The following is a 14,238-nucleotide window of genomic DNA, read 5'->3' as shown; positions in this document are numbered from 1 at the left end:
AACAGAAATGTCCATTGACCTTGGGCGGGAATTTCTGGTCTCACTTAGGCATGACCATAAATTCCCAAGCATGCTGTCTAAGCTTTTTATCTTGCACTCATCAGGACAAGTTGCAAGGATACCAACAATAAAGAGAACAATAATTCATACTAAATGAGAAGAGAATGCTGATTGCATAGCAAGTGGACTCTGATCGGCAGGGGCATTGCCATGTACAGGTTCTGTATATGACTCCTAGCACTTGTAGATGAGCCACGCTGCACACCCAACTGATCTTAAATTGGTTTTCTGTGTAATTCTTAGCAGTATCAGGATTTATTGGCAAATGTTGTCCAATCACAGAATCACATCTAATTTTGGACACTATCGGCCCAATTCTCCCCCAGAACAATTCTGTTGGCCGAATTGGCAAGAAAACTGGAGTAAATCATGATTGTTTTTTCAGTGGGAGTTCAGATTCGAATCTCCCACACTCTGTGCAATGCAGAGATTACAATCGTGAATATCATTAAAAGCTTGGGGTGGTGGGGGGGCGGGGGTTGGGGGGGAGGGGGAGGGGGCCTATTGATGCCAGAGTCTGACAGTTCCGGAACTCTGTGCATACGCAGTGGCCCCGATCCATCAACCTCCTGTTTGCTGGCCAGCTAAATCACTGGCCAGTTTGGGACTTCGCAGAAAGACCCCCAGTCTTTCCACAGCTCGATTACGGCTCCCGCCACCATTCCCCAGCCTGCCCCAACCTCCACCCTCTCCACTGTTCTGGAGTGCCCCAATCTCCAGCCTCTACCTGGCAATGATGATCACCCCCACCCCCTCAACCCCGACAGACTCTCTCATCTCAGCAGACCCCTCCACTCTGGCAGGCACCCCCCTCCACCCCGGCAGAACCCCCACCCAACAACAACAGAAGGCAGATCCCTCCCTACAGAAGGCAGAACCCCTCTGGGAGGGGACCCTCTTCTCCCCCCAGCAGACCAACCCCTCCACCAGCCTGCCCCGATCGCTGGCATCCCTCCAGCCCTGATCAAATCCCAATGCAGATTGGCAGAGGGACCCCCCCACCCCCACTAGTCATTCCTAAGTTCCGCCCACATTAAGCCCTGCCCCCTTGGCACTGCCCGATGCCTGATGGGCAATGCGAAGGTGCCCCCGGGCATGGGCACTTTGCCACTTGGGCAGTGCCAGGGTCACAGCCTGACACTGCCAAGGTGTGCACGCCCAGGAGACACCACCCCACCACCTCCCAACCCCTGGGGGGGTCCTCCAATTGATCCCCCCTTTCACTCCAGCGATGTCTCCCACTAATTCCCCAAACGTGGGGAGCTGCTCTCAACCCCGTCGCAGTGAAATACTCCTGGCGGGGTGGGAGATGCTACTGAGCCCGGAGAATTCAGTCTTGGGCCCAGTAATGACATTTATGCTGCATTAAAAGCAGATTAAGATCTGTCTTCCCACCAGTTTCCAGCACGGTCTCGACTGCAATTGCTCTCCAGCAGTGGAAGACGCGCATGCTTCAGGAATGCATGCATGAATCCTGCGAAATGGCCGACATGCGCATCCCCCAACCTGACGTGCCAAAAAACTAGCACACCGCAATGGGAGAATCGGACCCTAAGTTTAGAGTTTTGCACGCACAAGCTGGTTGGATACGGTCAGCACTGTGCCTGTTTTGAACAGTCAAAGGTACGTGTCACATTTGTCACATATATTCACATATAGAACCTTGTCTTTTGCAGGCAGAAGGAGCATGTCCACACTTTGCACCTTTTATCAACTAAATAAAAGCTTGACATTCCCTGATGCATCCTCTTTAGCAATGCCTTGACCAACCAGAGTTGATCTGTCTTGTTTGAATTTGAACAAATGCTTGGCAAATTCCCCACAGCATTCCCCAAGGTAATTCCTCTACCATTCAGATTCCACTGCCAACCAATTACACCCTCCCCCCCACCTTCTCATGCGGTATAAGTTGCTGCGCCTTTACTGTTGGTAATCATGCGATTTGTTGAATGTGGGGTGAAAAACTTGGACAGCACTTTTCTTTTTTCAGTAAAACTGAAGTTCAGTACCACTGTACAACAATCAGTATTCTGACCATTAATATTATAGTAAACTGAATCTTAAAGTAATATGATTCAGAATATTAATGTAATAGGACTTTGCGTAACGATATGATGAGATGTTCATTATTGATGTGGTTTGATACTGATTTTTTGGTTATTAAAGTGATAGAACCATGATTATCAATGCAGAGTAATCCTGATTATTGATGCAAAATGAGCCTGATTATTGAAGAAAAAGGAACATCCACCTTTTTACAGGTTGATTATTGGAGTAGCAATCAGACCCCAGAGAGCAGTATGTTAAGCCATTCCCACCAACAAAATAACTGTAAGGATATAAAGGGACGTTAAAGTGGGGCTATCAGTAATCAAACTGAGCTCCATGCAGCCAATGCTACCTTTGATCTCGGACACCAGTGTCTCATCTCGCAGCCTCTCTGGGTGTCACGGCCTACAGTTTGAGAAGCTCTGTTGCATGTTTGCCTCACCTGTGCTCATCTCCCTGCAACTCTCTGAGCTTCTCCAGTCAGGCTTCCACCTCTACCGTAGCATCACAGTGGCCATAATCAAAGTCACAAATGATAGGCTCTGTAAGCAAGAAAGTACTTGTAATCTTATATGACCTCAGTGTGTCCCAAAGGAATTAAAAACTGGACAGGCAATGTATGCCAATGGCACTCAAAGTTGCTTTTTTACCATGGCTTTTAATTACTTCATGCCTGTGTGCTATCAGGTTGTCGGTCTGTCACCCAGTCTTGGTTGAACTGTGGTTTTCTCTAGTGAATAATGGGAATGCCAAAACCATTGTCTTTGACGCTATAAACTTTCCAAACATTTCAGTCCTCCTTCCCAAACACAATACCAAACAGAACCTGAATGCCAGTTCAGTGTCACATTCAAGCCTGGTGTGAGGTTCCAGTGTCATATTATCTTTAGTACAAAGACCGCTACCTTCACCCTGTTGTATATTAACCTTCCACCCCAACCCCGACTCAATTTATTGATGAAACTCTCACTCATGGCTTTGTCACCTCCAGAATCAATGGGTTCAATTTTGGTTCCAGGGTCAGATCCTGATTCCGTGCTGAATTCTGGATCTAGATGTGGCCATGGTAGGACCCTGGAGGAGATTTACTAGGAGGCAGCCAATTAAGTGTGGGCTTTTTAGTCAGGAGGCCAGTAAGAGTGCTCCAAAGCTCAGGCAGCTAGCGGTCTCAGTGGGAGAGGTACATGTTTCTGTTATAGGCTCAAAATGGAGGCATTCTCGGAAGAGTTGTAAATGATACAAATGATATTGTTGCCACAGCTGTCTTCCTGATCATAGTGAGGAGAAACCCCTCCAGAGAATGGCATGAAGGCTGCAACAATATGAGCATTAACAACATTTGCACTATTCTACCTCCCCTCTTCAAGCCCTTGAAGTTAGATGTTCAAGCGGTCTGGAGGACTTCTAACCTTTCCACATCCCATTCACCGTTCTGTCAGGGGAGTGCTCTGCTCTGGTCCTAGTTGTTGACTTGGAGGTTGAGCTGGCATTTGGGTATGGTTTCATCTATTTCTTCCATTGCTTGATGTAAAATCACATCTGCTGGCCTGGCTAGTTTGGCAGTGCATGGTTGCTGTTACCCTTCAGTATTTCTTAATGGGAGAGACAAAAATAGTATTCGCCTATTTGCCGTAGTGTCTTTTCTTTGTTTTCCCTTTAGGCCACTGGGAAGCTCACTGAGCCTGAGGAAGAGCATTCCTGTGGTGAGATGTAGTTTGAGTAGCGTTCTCACCTCTGTTGTTGATGGTGCAAGATTGCTACAAGGTTTCAACATCCCTTGTGATTCTGGCATGCTGGCTGTAAGTTGTTGTGTGCGCCCAGTGGTTGGAGTGTCTACCAAATGTCCCATCACCATAGTTGGAAGTAGACATTTCTCAGATGTTCGATTCTTTTCTTGTATCACTTCCATCAGAAGTGAGATGTAATCTTGCATGCAGTCTGACCACTGGGACCTGCAATGAAAATGGATAAACCTGCTCTGCAAAAAAAGAGATCGCAGGTGAAACCAGAGGTTAAATTACCCTGGTGTTTGAGGATTTAGGACTGTGTGGTGCTGGCTGGCTAATGACAGTATAGTCTTGACATCTTCTGCTATCTAGAGGAGCTCTAGGGATATGCAGGTGTCCCTGTTGTGAAGAGAGGTTCCTCAGAGAACTGGTTCATCAATTCTGTCAAAACGGCACTAAATTCATTTTGCCTCACATTGTAATGCTCTAGAGGAATAAACTCTGACCTCAGGGATTCTTGTGACATATGAAGGTCCTTCAGCAGGTTTTCCTTTTAAATGTGGAGCTCCAGTACCTCGCCTTGAGTTATTTAGTAATTTAGCAGAAATTGTTCTCCAGTTCTGCCATTCTGCTGTTTCAGGTATTCTTGATTCTGTCGTGTTGCCAAATGGGAAAGGATTGTTTTTGAATCTGCTTCTCAAGGACAATTAGCTAATTTTTCACCTGTTTATTTTCTTGTTCAATTCTTGTCAAGGCGTTTGATAAGGTGCCTCATAAAAGGTTGCTTCAGAAGGTTAGGGTGCACAGAGTTGGGGGTAAGGTGTTCGCGTGGATAGAGGATTGGTTGTCTAATAGGAGGCAGAGAGTTGATATCAATGGGTGCTATTCTGATTGGCAGTTAGTGACTAGTGGAGTGCCGCAGGGATCGGTGCTGGGACCTCAGCTATTTACCATTTATATAGATGATCTGGAGGAGGGGGCTGAGTGTAGGGTGACGAAATTTGCTGATGACACGAAGATGAGTGGAAGAGCAAATTGTGTGGAGGGTGTGGAAAGTCTGCAGAGGGATCTGGATAGGCTGAGCGAGTGGGCGAGGACCTGGCAGATGGAGTATAATGTTAGCAAATGTGAGGTTATCCACTTTGGCAGAAATAATAGTAGGAGGGATTACTATTTAAAGGGCGAAAAGCTGCAGCATGCTACAGTGCAGAGGGACCTTGGGGTCCTTGTGCATGAATTGCAAAAACCCAGTCTGCAGGTGCAGCAGGTGATCAAGAAGGCGAATGGGATGCTGGCCTTTATAGCGAGGGGGATAGAATATAAAAGCAGGGAGGCCTTGCTGCAACTGTACAGGGTACTGGTGAGGCCGCAGCTGGAGTACTGTGTGCAGTTTTGGTCGCCACACTTGCGCAAGGATATTTTGGCCTTGGAGGGAGTGCAGAGGAGGTTCACTAGGCTGATACCGGAGATGAGGGAGTTGGATTATGAAGAGAGACTAAATAGACTGGGTCTGTACTCGTTGGAGTTTAGAAGGATGAGAGGGGATCTTATAGAGACGCATAAGATAGTGAAAAGAATGGATAGAGTAGAGGTAGAGAGATTCTTCCCGCTTAGAAAGGATAGCAGGACTAGAGGACACAGCCTCAAGATAAGGGGGGGCAGTTTAGATTGGAGTTGAGGAGGAACTTCTTCACTCAAAGGGTGGTGAATCTCTGGAATTCATTGCCCATTGAAGTGGTGGAGACTACCTCGCTAAATATATTTAAGTCATGGGTAGATAGGTTTTTGGTAGGCAAGGGAATTAAGGGTTATGGGGAGAAAGCGGGAAAGTGGAACTGATCCGCTTCAGATCAGCCATGATCTTATTAAATGGCGGGGCAGGCTCGAAGGGCTAGATGGCCTACTCCTGTTCCTATTTTTTATGTTCTTATGTTGTCCTAATCAGTGTGTAGCTTTTTATCAATGCAGAGAACTCTGATGCAACTTTTTCTGAAGTAGCACTCGCCCTCTTTTCCAACTCCTCATGTTTTTCCAGTAGCATGTATTAGTTTGTCAAAGAGTCTTTCAAGGCAATAAGCTCTGTAAATGCCTTTCTTGTCTGCTATCACACCTGGCTGTACTTCAGACTGAGTTCATGTAACTCTGTCTTCAGACAATGATTCTCTGATTGTACTTCTGCTTGTTATGGATCCGCCTGACCCAGGGCTTTTTCCAACCACTGCTACAGTTCTGAAGAGCAAATCATTTGGGACATCCAGCTCGGGCTTCCCATATAGATAAATCACTGGGGCTATCAGAAAGTTCTGTGTCTCTGTGATACCCTGGTAGCGTGCTTCTGCCCGAAGAAGAAAGGTCTACAATGACTGTATTGATTGGTTGGCCACTGTTAAAGTTTATTTATCAATGTCACAAGTGGCTTACATTAATGCTGCAATGAAGTTACTGTGAAAGTCCCCAAGTCGCCACATTCCAGCACTTGTTCGGGTACACTGAGGGAGAATTTAGCATGGCTAAAGAACTGACATGTCTTTCAGACAGTGGGAAAAAGCCAGAGCATCAGGGGAAACCCATGCAGACACTGAGAGAAAGTGCAAACCCCAACAGTGACCCAAGGGAATCGAACCCAGGTCCCGGGCGCTGAGAGGCAGCAGTTCTAACCACCGTGCCACTTTGCTGCACTGGTTTAATTTAATTGGCTTTGCGAGTCAAGTCAGGTAGAAAAGAGCTCCAGGCTTGCTGTTTGGGAAATTGGATGGTCACAATGTACCCGAAGTGGACAAAACTAATTATTAGTTTATTTTGTTCTTCTCTTTTCCGAACTCAAGGCCACATATTGAGACTCAAAGTCAGAGATTGCATTTCTTTCATTTATATGAAGGCTTAATAATGAAAATTGGACATATAGGACATCCTATAAGCTGGGAGGGATGTGTCATGCATTGACTCCACCCTATAGTGGTGTAAAGAACACTTTGGATGTAAAAGAGCTACCAAGAAGTAGAGGCATTTTATTAAGGTATTTTCTGTGTTAGTTCTCAATAGATGTTTATGTCTGATCCTGAATTTTTATGTTTTCCCAATGTATTTGGTATTTTTTGCTTGATTGCTTTAAGTATTTTTTTCTTTTATTTGGCATTGCAAAACATTCAAATGCTTATGTGGAAAATCTTCAGAAAGTCTGCTGTTGATCAAGCATTTGTAAAAAATTAAACAGAAAAGGAAAATATAAAGCAGACAATTAAAGGAATTCTTGCAATATAAGTGTCCCCTCCAGCTTAGGAAGAACAGATGATCTAATTGGAAGCAACATAGCCTGTGCCAGTTAGCAGGAAAATTTAAAATAACTATTGTTTTTCAAGTGTCCCAATTGCATTATGTTGATGGGTGATGTGGGAGAAGGTGAAAGAAGGAATATCAGTGATCAACAACTAATAGAAGCTGGGCTCACCAAGCTTACAATGCCACATCAATTATCTGGGTATTTTTACATGAACACAATGTTGAGAAAGGGGCTTCATCCATGAGAATTGCATGTTGGAAGTGCAGGCATTCACTAAGCCACAAGTCCAACCTGCAAGTCCCTGTATATCAACCATACTATCACCAAGAGCAAGAGACCCTTTAGTCTATTGGTCAGCTCAGGGGTAGTTACACAGCTTTGACATGAGCTACAAAAGCATCTCCGACACAGGGCCAATATTGCCAATGACAGCCTTCTTTAAATATTGCAATACGTTTTGCTTCATCATTTAGATAACCTACCATGCTCCTCACCCACTCCTCTATGTTTTGATTTGCTCCTTGCAGCAATACACTATGTGTTAGGAGCTCTCTGAATAATTAATTGGTTCAATTCCAAAGACAGTCCTATAGGAAGTTGGTTGATGTTTAGCTTGTTGTTCTCTGAGACTAAACCTGGAATACAGAGCTAGTCTCAGCAATGGTGGCAATGAAACTTATCATTGATTGTTACAAAAACCCAGCTGGTTCACTCACATCTTTAGGGAAGGAAATAAATCATCCAGACTTGGTCTGACATACATATGATTCCAGACCCACAGCAACATAGTGAACTCTTACCTGTCCTCTGAAATGTTCAAGGGCAATTAGGATTCAGCCACAAATTCTTTGCCAGCGATGCTCACACCCCATGAAAGAATAAAACAATCCTCCAAAAATTACTTATTATGCTAAACATCAAGGCTTGAGTTGAAATTATAATCAGTCTTGGGAGATACTGTGCTCTGAGGGTGCATCGGGTGAAATCTGTTCAATATAATCTGAACCCAATTAATCGAGAACACATCTAAAATAGTTTACCTAAATTTACAATAAAGAATTATTCTCTGATTGTTGTGCTGCTGGCAAGGAGTCTCTCCCAATGGCCTGACATATAGAGTCCTAAAAGCTTATAGTACAGAGGAGGCTCTTGGCTAGACCAAATTCAAAATTAATCCCAATATATCATTCTGTCCACATTGTATCTATATGAAATCTTATCCACATTTCCTTTAAACGATGCAATGTTCTCTACTTCAATTACTCTCTGTGTAATGAATTTTCTCCTATTCTCCCTCCTGGAATAGAATCACAGAATCCCTACGGTGTCGAAGGAGGCCATTTGGCCCATTGAGCCTGCACCAACAACAATACCCCCCAGGTCTATCCCTGTAACCCCATGCATTAACCAGTTTGTCTCCCTGACAGTAAGGGGCAATTTACGATGACCAATCAACCTAACTTGCACATCTTTGGAGTGTGGGAGGAAACCAGAGCACCCGGAGGAAACCCATTCAGACACAGGGAGATTATGCATACTACACACAGACAGTCACCTGAGGCCAGAATTGAATGAGGGTCCCGGGTGCTGTGCCACTGTGTTGCCCCATCTGTAATAATTTTAAATTGAAACCACATCATCAACATTTCACAGACATAGGAGGTTGTCTTTCTCTATTCACTCCATCGTATCCATTAACAGGAACAGTATAATATGATAGAGTTAAAGTTCTATTGATTATCTTCTAATCCCCTTCTATTTTACATATCAAAGGAGGAATTTAAATTTACTGTCAGATTCCCTAGAATGTCCCCTCTGGATTTGTCTATAGCCTAGGATTCATGCCATAGGAATATTATGTGTTGATATCTGTTAATGAAAATGAATGTTTGGAAAATCATGGACAATGCACCTTTTTTTTATTCATTTGTGGGACATGGGCGTCACTGGCTGGCCAGCACTTATTGTCCATCCCTAGCTGCCCAAGGGCAGTTGAGAGTTAATCACATTGCTGTGGCTCTGGACTCACATGTAGGCCAGACCAGATAAGGACAGGAGATTTCCTTTCCTAAAGGACATTAGTGAACCAATTGAGATTTCCAAACAATTGACAATGGTTTCATGGTCATCAGTAGATTGTTAATTCCAGATTTTTAAAAAATTGAATTCATATTCCACCATCTGTCGTTTTAGGATTCAAATCCAGGTCCCCAGAGCATTAGCTGAGTTTCTGGATTAATGATCTAGCGATAATACCACCAGGCCATATGCAATATTCTAATATGTCTGGAGGAATACTCAATGTACGTCCTCCGAAAAGTTTTAGGTCTCAGCCTAAGAAATCAGAAGGATGATTGTTGTGGAAAATTGGTGCAGCAAAAGGTTTCAAGGTTGGATTGTGTGAAATAGAATATAAAACATAGAACACTACAGCACAGTACAGGCCCTTCGACCCTCAATATTGTGCCAAGCTACGTCCAATCCCAAGATCAAGCTAACCCACTCCCTATCATTCTGGTGTGCTCCATGTGCCTATCCAATAACCGCTTGAAAGTTCCTAAAGTGTCCTACTCCATTATCACAGCAGGCAGTCTATTCCACACCCCAACCACTCTCTGAGTAAGGAATCTACCTCGGACATCCCTCCTATATCTCCCACCATGAACCATATTGTTATGCCCCCTAGTAACAGCTACATCCACTCGAGGAAATAGCCTCTGCATGTCCACTCTATCAATCCCTCTCATCATCTTATGAACCTCAATTAAGTCTCCTCTCAACTCCTACGCTCCAAAGAGAAAAGCCCCAGCTCCCTCAACCTTTCCTCATAAGACCTACCCTCCCAACCAGATAGCATCCTGGTGTGGAAGAAGTTTACCCTATATTTTAACCAGCTTAGCACTTGACCTGAGATGGTGAAGTAGGGTAATGCATGGGAACATTCACTCGATATCTCTCCTGTCCTGAGTGTGTTTGATTAAACTGATGCCAAAAAAAATTGTTATTCCTTCACCGCTAATATCTATTACACTAGTGGCAAGATGCATAAAGCGTCTTTGAAAATTCTCTTGGGTGTAATATAAAATGCTGAAAATTTTAACATTCAATATTCTTTACTTTTACAGCAGAGTTAAACTGGGACAAGGGCAAGCCAGTTCCGGTAAACCAAAAAACATTCCAGAAAATTGGGACAAATCAGCTTTGCCACACATAGGATACATGGTAAAAGTTTTTATTTGCTACATTACAGATTTACTGAGATGCTGTAACAGCACGTTCATATATAATGCATTTGAGGACAAATTTATCAATTCCTGCTAAAAGCACTGGTCCAGAATGTGTTCTGCTGGATTAGTGTGGTGGATTTCCCAGATACTGAGAAGCCAGATCATCAATACTATTACCAGACACTTCATATAGCTTGGGTCTTACACTGGGGAATAAGATTAAGGGGCCACCAGAATTTAGTCCATAGCTCATCATTGAAGGGATATGGTTATTTAAAGGCCTACAGGGAAAATGTTGAAGGTTTGGTAATGTCCTTAAAATTATTTTGAAAAAGTTTTCAACAGTTTTAAGCACACATGGAAAGAAAAAGAATAACGAACAATAAACACAAAAGCCCAGATCTTCTGGTCTCTTGATCGTCAGGGGCTAGACATACAAGATGAATGTTGGGAGCCTTAGCTGTGGAGATCCAGGCATACTGGGGAGATTGATCTTCCCATGGGCAATTTTCCTGATTCTCAACATCTGCCAAGAAAGTTTCTAATTCTGAGTGAGTTCCAACCTGGATACCCAGGAAATGTTAAACAAAAAAGATCCTGATCAAAGTCTTGGAAAACAATATAATTGATCCTCCAGTCAGTCACTCACACTGATCTCCCCATCTACATTTTTTGACCTACAACAACCCGGAGGGTAGGTTGCAATGGAAATTGTGTCCATCAACCCCAGACACAGTTCAGAGGCTACACAGGGCTGCTGGATGAAGAGACGTTCTGGCCAAAATGCTGCCTTGGTGTTCTGGCACTTTGACACAGCTACATAGTAAAACAAAAGAAGAAAAAATAGTCCTCACCCCCTCACCCATTCTCCATGCCAAGCAATGCCATCATACGCTCCAACTCACCCTATGGCTACTCATATCTATCCTTGCCTACTGCCCATGGCTCTTCAGGCTTGCACTACCAACATCCATTTGTCCCCTTGGTCCTTACCTCACTGCCAACTTAGTGCCAATTGATGCTAACTCATGCTCCCCATACATCAATTTTTCCCTTACACACTCCCTGCCAACATATCTAGTATTTACCATGGACGGACCTCAAGACTCGTTCTTTTAAGTATCTATTGATTAATTCCCTATTTAAGATAAAGCATTTTTATTAGTAAAAAAATTATTTAACTTCCTTTAATCCCTTGTTAAACAATAATTGTATTCATAGTCTCACTTAAAAATACTTTACTAGTACTTGGACCTAGCAATCAAATTGTGAAACAGCAGACGCCCTGTTATGATAATGATAGGTCATAAAATCAATCACACATCACTAACCCTGTAATGTCAAACTTTGGGCTGATGTCAACAGACAGAGTGGAAAAGGAAGCATTGATTTTCATCATTGTAGACAGCAGACCCACTCCAAACCCCCCTCCCCACAAAGAATTAAAGTGGGATGGAAGATTTAAATGGCTGGACAACTTGACAACTCCTTTTGACAGCTCTCTCTGACAGCTCCATTGTCAGCTTCCATTCATAGTCTCCATGGTGAATTCCCTTGAAAACCCCCAAGACAATTTGAATAAATTTGATGGAGGCGATTCTCCCAAAAAAGTTCTAAGTGCTGAATTCATGGGAAACTGATGTAAATCACAATTGCCTTTTCAGTGCAACTTCACACTTGAGTCTCCCACATTCTGTGCAATGCAGAGATCACAATTGGGATGATCATTAAAAGCTCGGGAAGGGTGGAACCTATTCACACCAGAAGCCGACAGTTCCGAAACTCTGTGCATGTGGAATGGCCCCAAACTGTCAGCCTGCAGTTTGCTGATCAGCTCAACCACTGGCCAGCCCTCACACTGCTGCCCCTCCAACCCCTCCCAAAGCTCGATAGCGGTCCCCACGAGCATTCCGAGACCAACCCGACCCCATCACCATCCCAGAGTGCTCCGATCTCCAGTCTCCCCTTCCCCAGAAGTGATAATTCCTCCCCACCTCCCCGCATGAGAGGCAGGCCCCCCTCGAAGACACCCCCACCTCCCAAGAAACTCCTCCCTCCCCATGGAAGGCATATTTCCCAGGCTGAACCCCACCCCCCCAGGCCATCCTGATCGCTGGCCTCCCTCCAGTCCTGACCAATCCCAAAGGCATAATGGTAGTGGGATTCCCCCATGCCCCCATCGCCCCAGACCCCACTCCAGCAGGCCCTGTCCCTAGGTCCCATCCCATAAACCCTGTTCCCTTGGCACTGTCCCATGCTCAGTGAGCAGTGCCAAGGTACCCCCGAGCATGGACATTTTGCCCCTTGGGCAGTGCCAGGGAGGACAGGCTGAAAGTGCCAGGGTGCCCATGCCCAGGGGGCAATTGGGGCCACCCGACCCACTGGGAAGCCCCAATTGCCCCCACTTCATTCCAGTGGGATCTCCCACTACTTCTCTGAAAGTGAAGAGCTAGTCTGAACCTGCTGGAATGAAGTGGGAGGTGATGGAGTGGGAGGTGCTAGCAGGCCTGGAGACTTCAGTCCGGGGCCCGCTAATCACATTGAAATAACATGAAAATCAGATTTAAATCACTTACCTGCTGTTCCAGTTGGATATCTGGCACTTAGAGATGCATGCACGGTAGGAACATATGCACAAATGCCACAAATCAGCCCACACGCGATTCTCCTGGCCCGCCCTGCTAAAACATTAGCACAGCAGAATGGAAAAACTCCCCCCTCCCTCCCCCCCCGGAATTTAACCACTTTTCACACACATTCATGTTTACTTTTAACATCCTAAAAAGCACTTATTCTCTACAAAATGAACCTGATCTCTCCTAACTGTGTCCTGGTACCATACCCAAAAGCATGCCTTTTCTCTGCAGAAGGGTATTCACCTCTCAAATGAAGTCTGCTTTCCTAACAGGCCTAATTTGCACAAGTCATATTACACATTCCCTCCTTGTGAAAATCAAATGGGACCGAAGGTAGCTGCACTTTAACATGTGCTTCCATAAAGTGCACATGTGCAAACATGTTCCTGTCCCACCCCCCATACAAATGATGGAAGGCGGGTTTCAGATTTGTGCCTCAGGAACCACTTTCACAAAGACAGCGAGCCTCTCCATTCACATGACAATTCAGGCCATGGCATCTTCTGTGTGTTTTACACATTAAAACTGGTCCTTTACTAACACCCAAGGTGTGTATCTATCATCCTAACCCCAGTACTTTGGGAAACACTGAACATTCAGTCTTGCTTTTCTTTGTGGAAGGAAATAAAACTGGTGGCCACATTAACCAATAGTTCTGTCACCTGCTGGATCCATATGGGGATAGTGCATTAGCTGATATTGTGGTGGGAAACCTCGAAAGCCTGTGCGTTTACTATCAAATAAATCGGTTGGACTAAAACCTGGTGTTGTCAGACTTTTTACTGTGTTTACCCCAGTCCAACGCCGGCACATCCACATTGTAGTTCTTGCCAGGAAGGAACAGCAGTCTGAAGGGTAATGGCAAGAGAATAAAAGGTTGTATGCCATCATTTCCTAGTCAGACTTCTCTCTGAGAATGTTCGATTACAAACTAAATCGCACAGAATTATTATCAATATACATGTTTATGTTCTGTGTTCTTTTTGCAGCGTATTCAGCTCCCTCCGCTCTCCAAAGAATGTAGGGACATCGAAACCCTCTTCTACAAGAGCATGCCATCCAGCAAAATCCATAAAGTTGACAGAATCCAGAACCTTGGACTTTGGGAAATATTTCATTGGTTTGTAAGCTGCTATTGGAAGTGTCAATTAATAATTGTAATATCTATCTGTATGCAATACTCTTTCTTATATTAGACAAATGTAACAAAGTAGATAATAGCAAGAAAGGGAGATTATGAAAGTTAAGGAACTTTAAAT

At 44.3% G+C, this 14,238-nt stretch overlaps 1 protein-coding gene across 2 annotated transcripts in view; it reads left to right on the top strand.

Annotated features, from left to right (window-relative positions):
- Positions 1-14,238, top strand: part of LOC145344131 (protein mono-ADP-ribosyltransferase PARP12-like) — a 69,342-nt gene that overhangs the window by 37,988 nt on the left and 17,116 nt on the right. Inside the window, exons 9-10 of one of the 2 annotated variants that reach the window (XM_080191003.1) lie at positions 10,245-10,338; positions 13,969-14,099. In XM_080191003.1, coding sequence (XP_080047129.1) covers positions 10,245-10,338; positions 13,969-14,099 — 225 coding nt within the window. Of the gene's footprint in view, positions 1-10,241; positions 10,339-13,968; positions 14,100-14,238 lie in introns of both variants that reach the window. The other variant, XM_080191001.1, reaches the window with a different exon arrangement.

Source organism: Carcharhinus amblyrhynchos, chromosome 6 (genome assembly GCF_965287045.1).
Source record: "Carcharhinus amblyrhynchos chromosome 6, sCarAmb.v2.hapA, whole genome shotgun sequence".
Lineage (NCBI taxonomy): Eukaryota > Metazoa > Chordata > Chondrichthyes > Carcharhiniformes > Carcharhinidae > Carcharhinus > Carcharhinus amblyrhynchos.
Note: the sequence above shows the minus strand (reverse complement) of the source record. Positions and strands in the feature narration are given on the sequence as shown.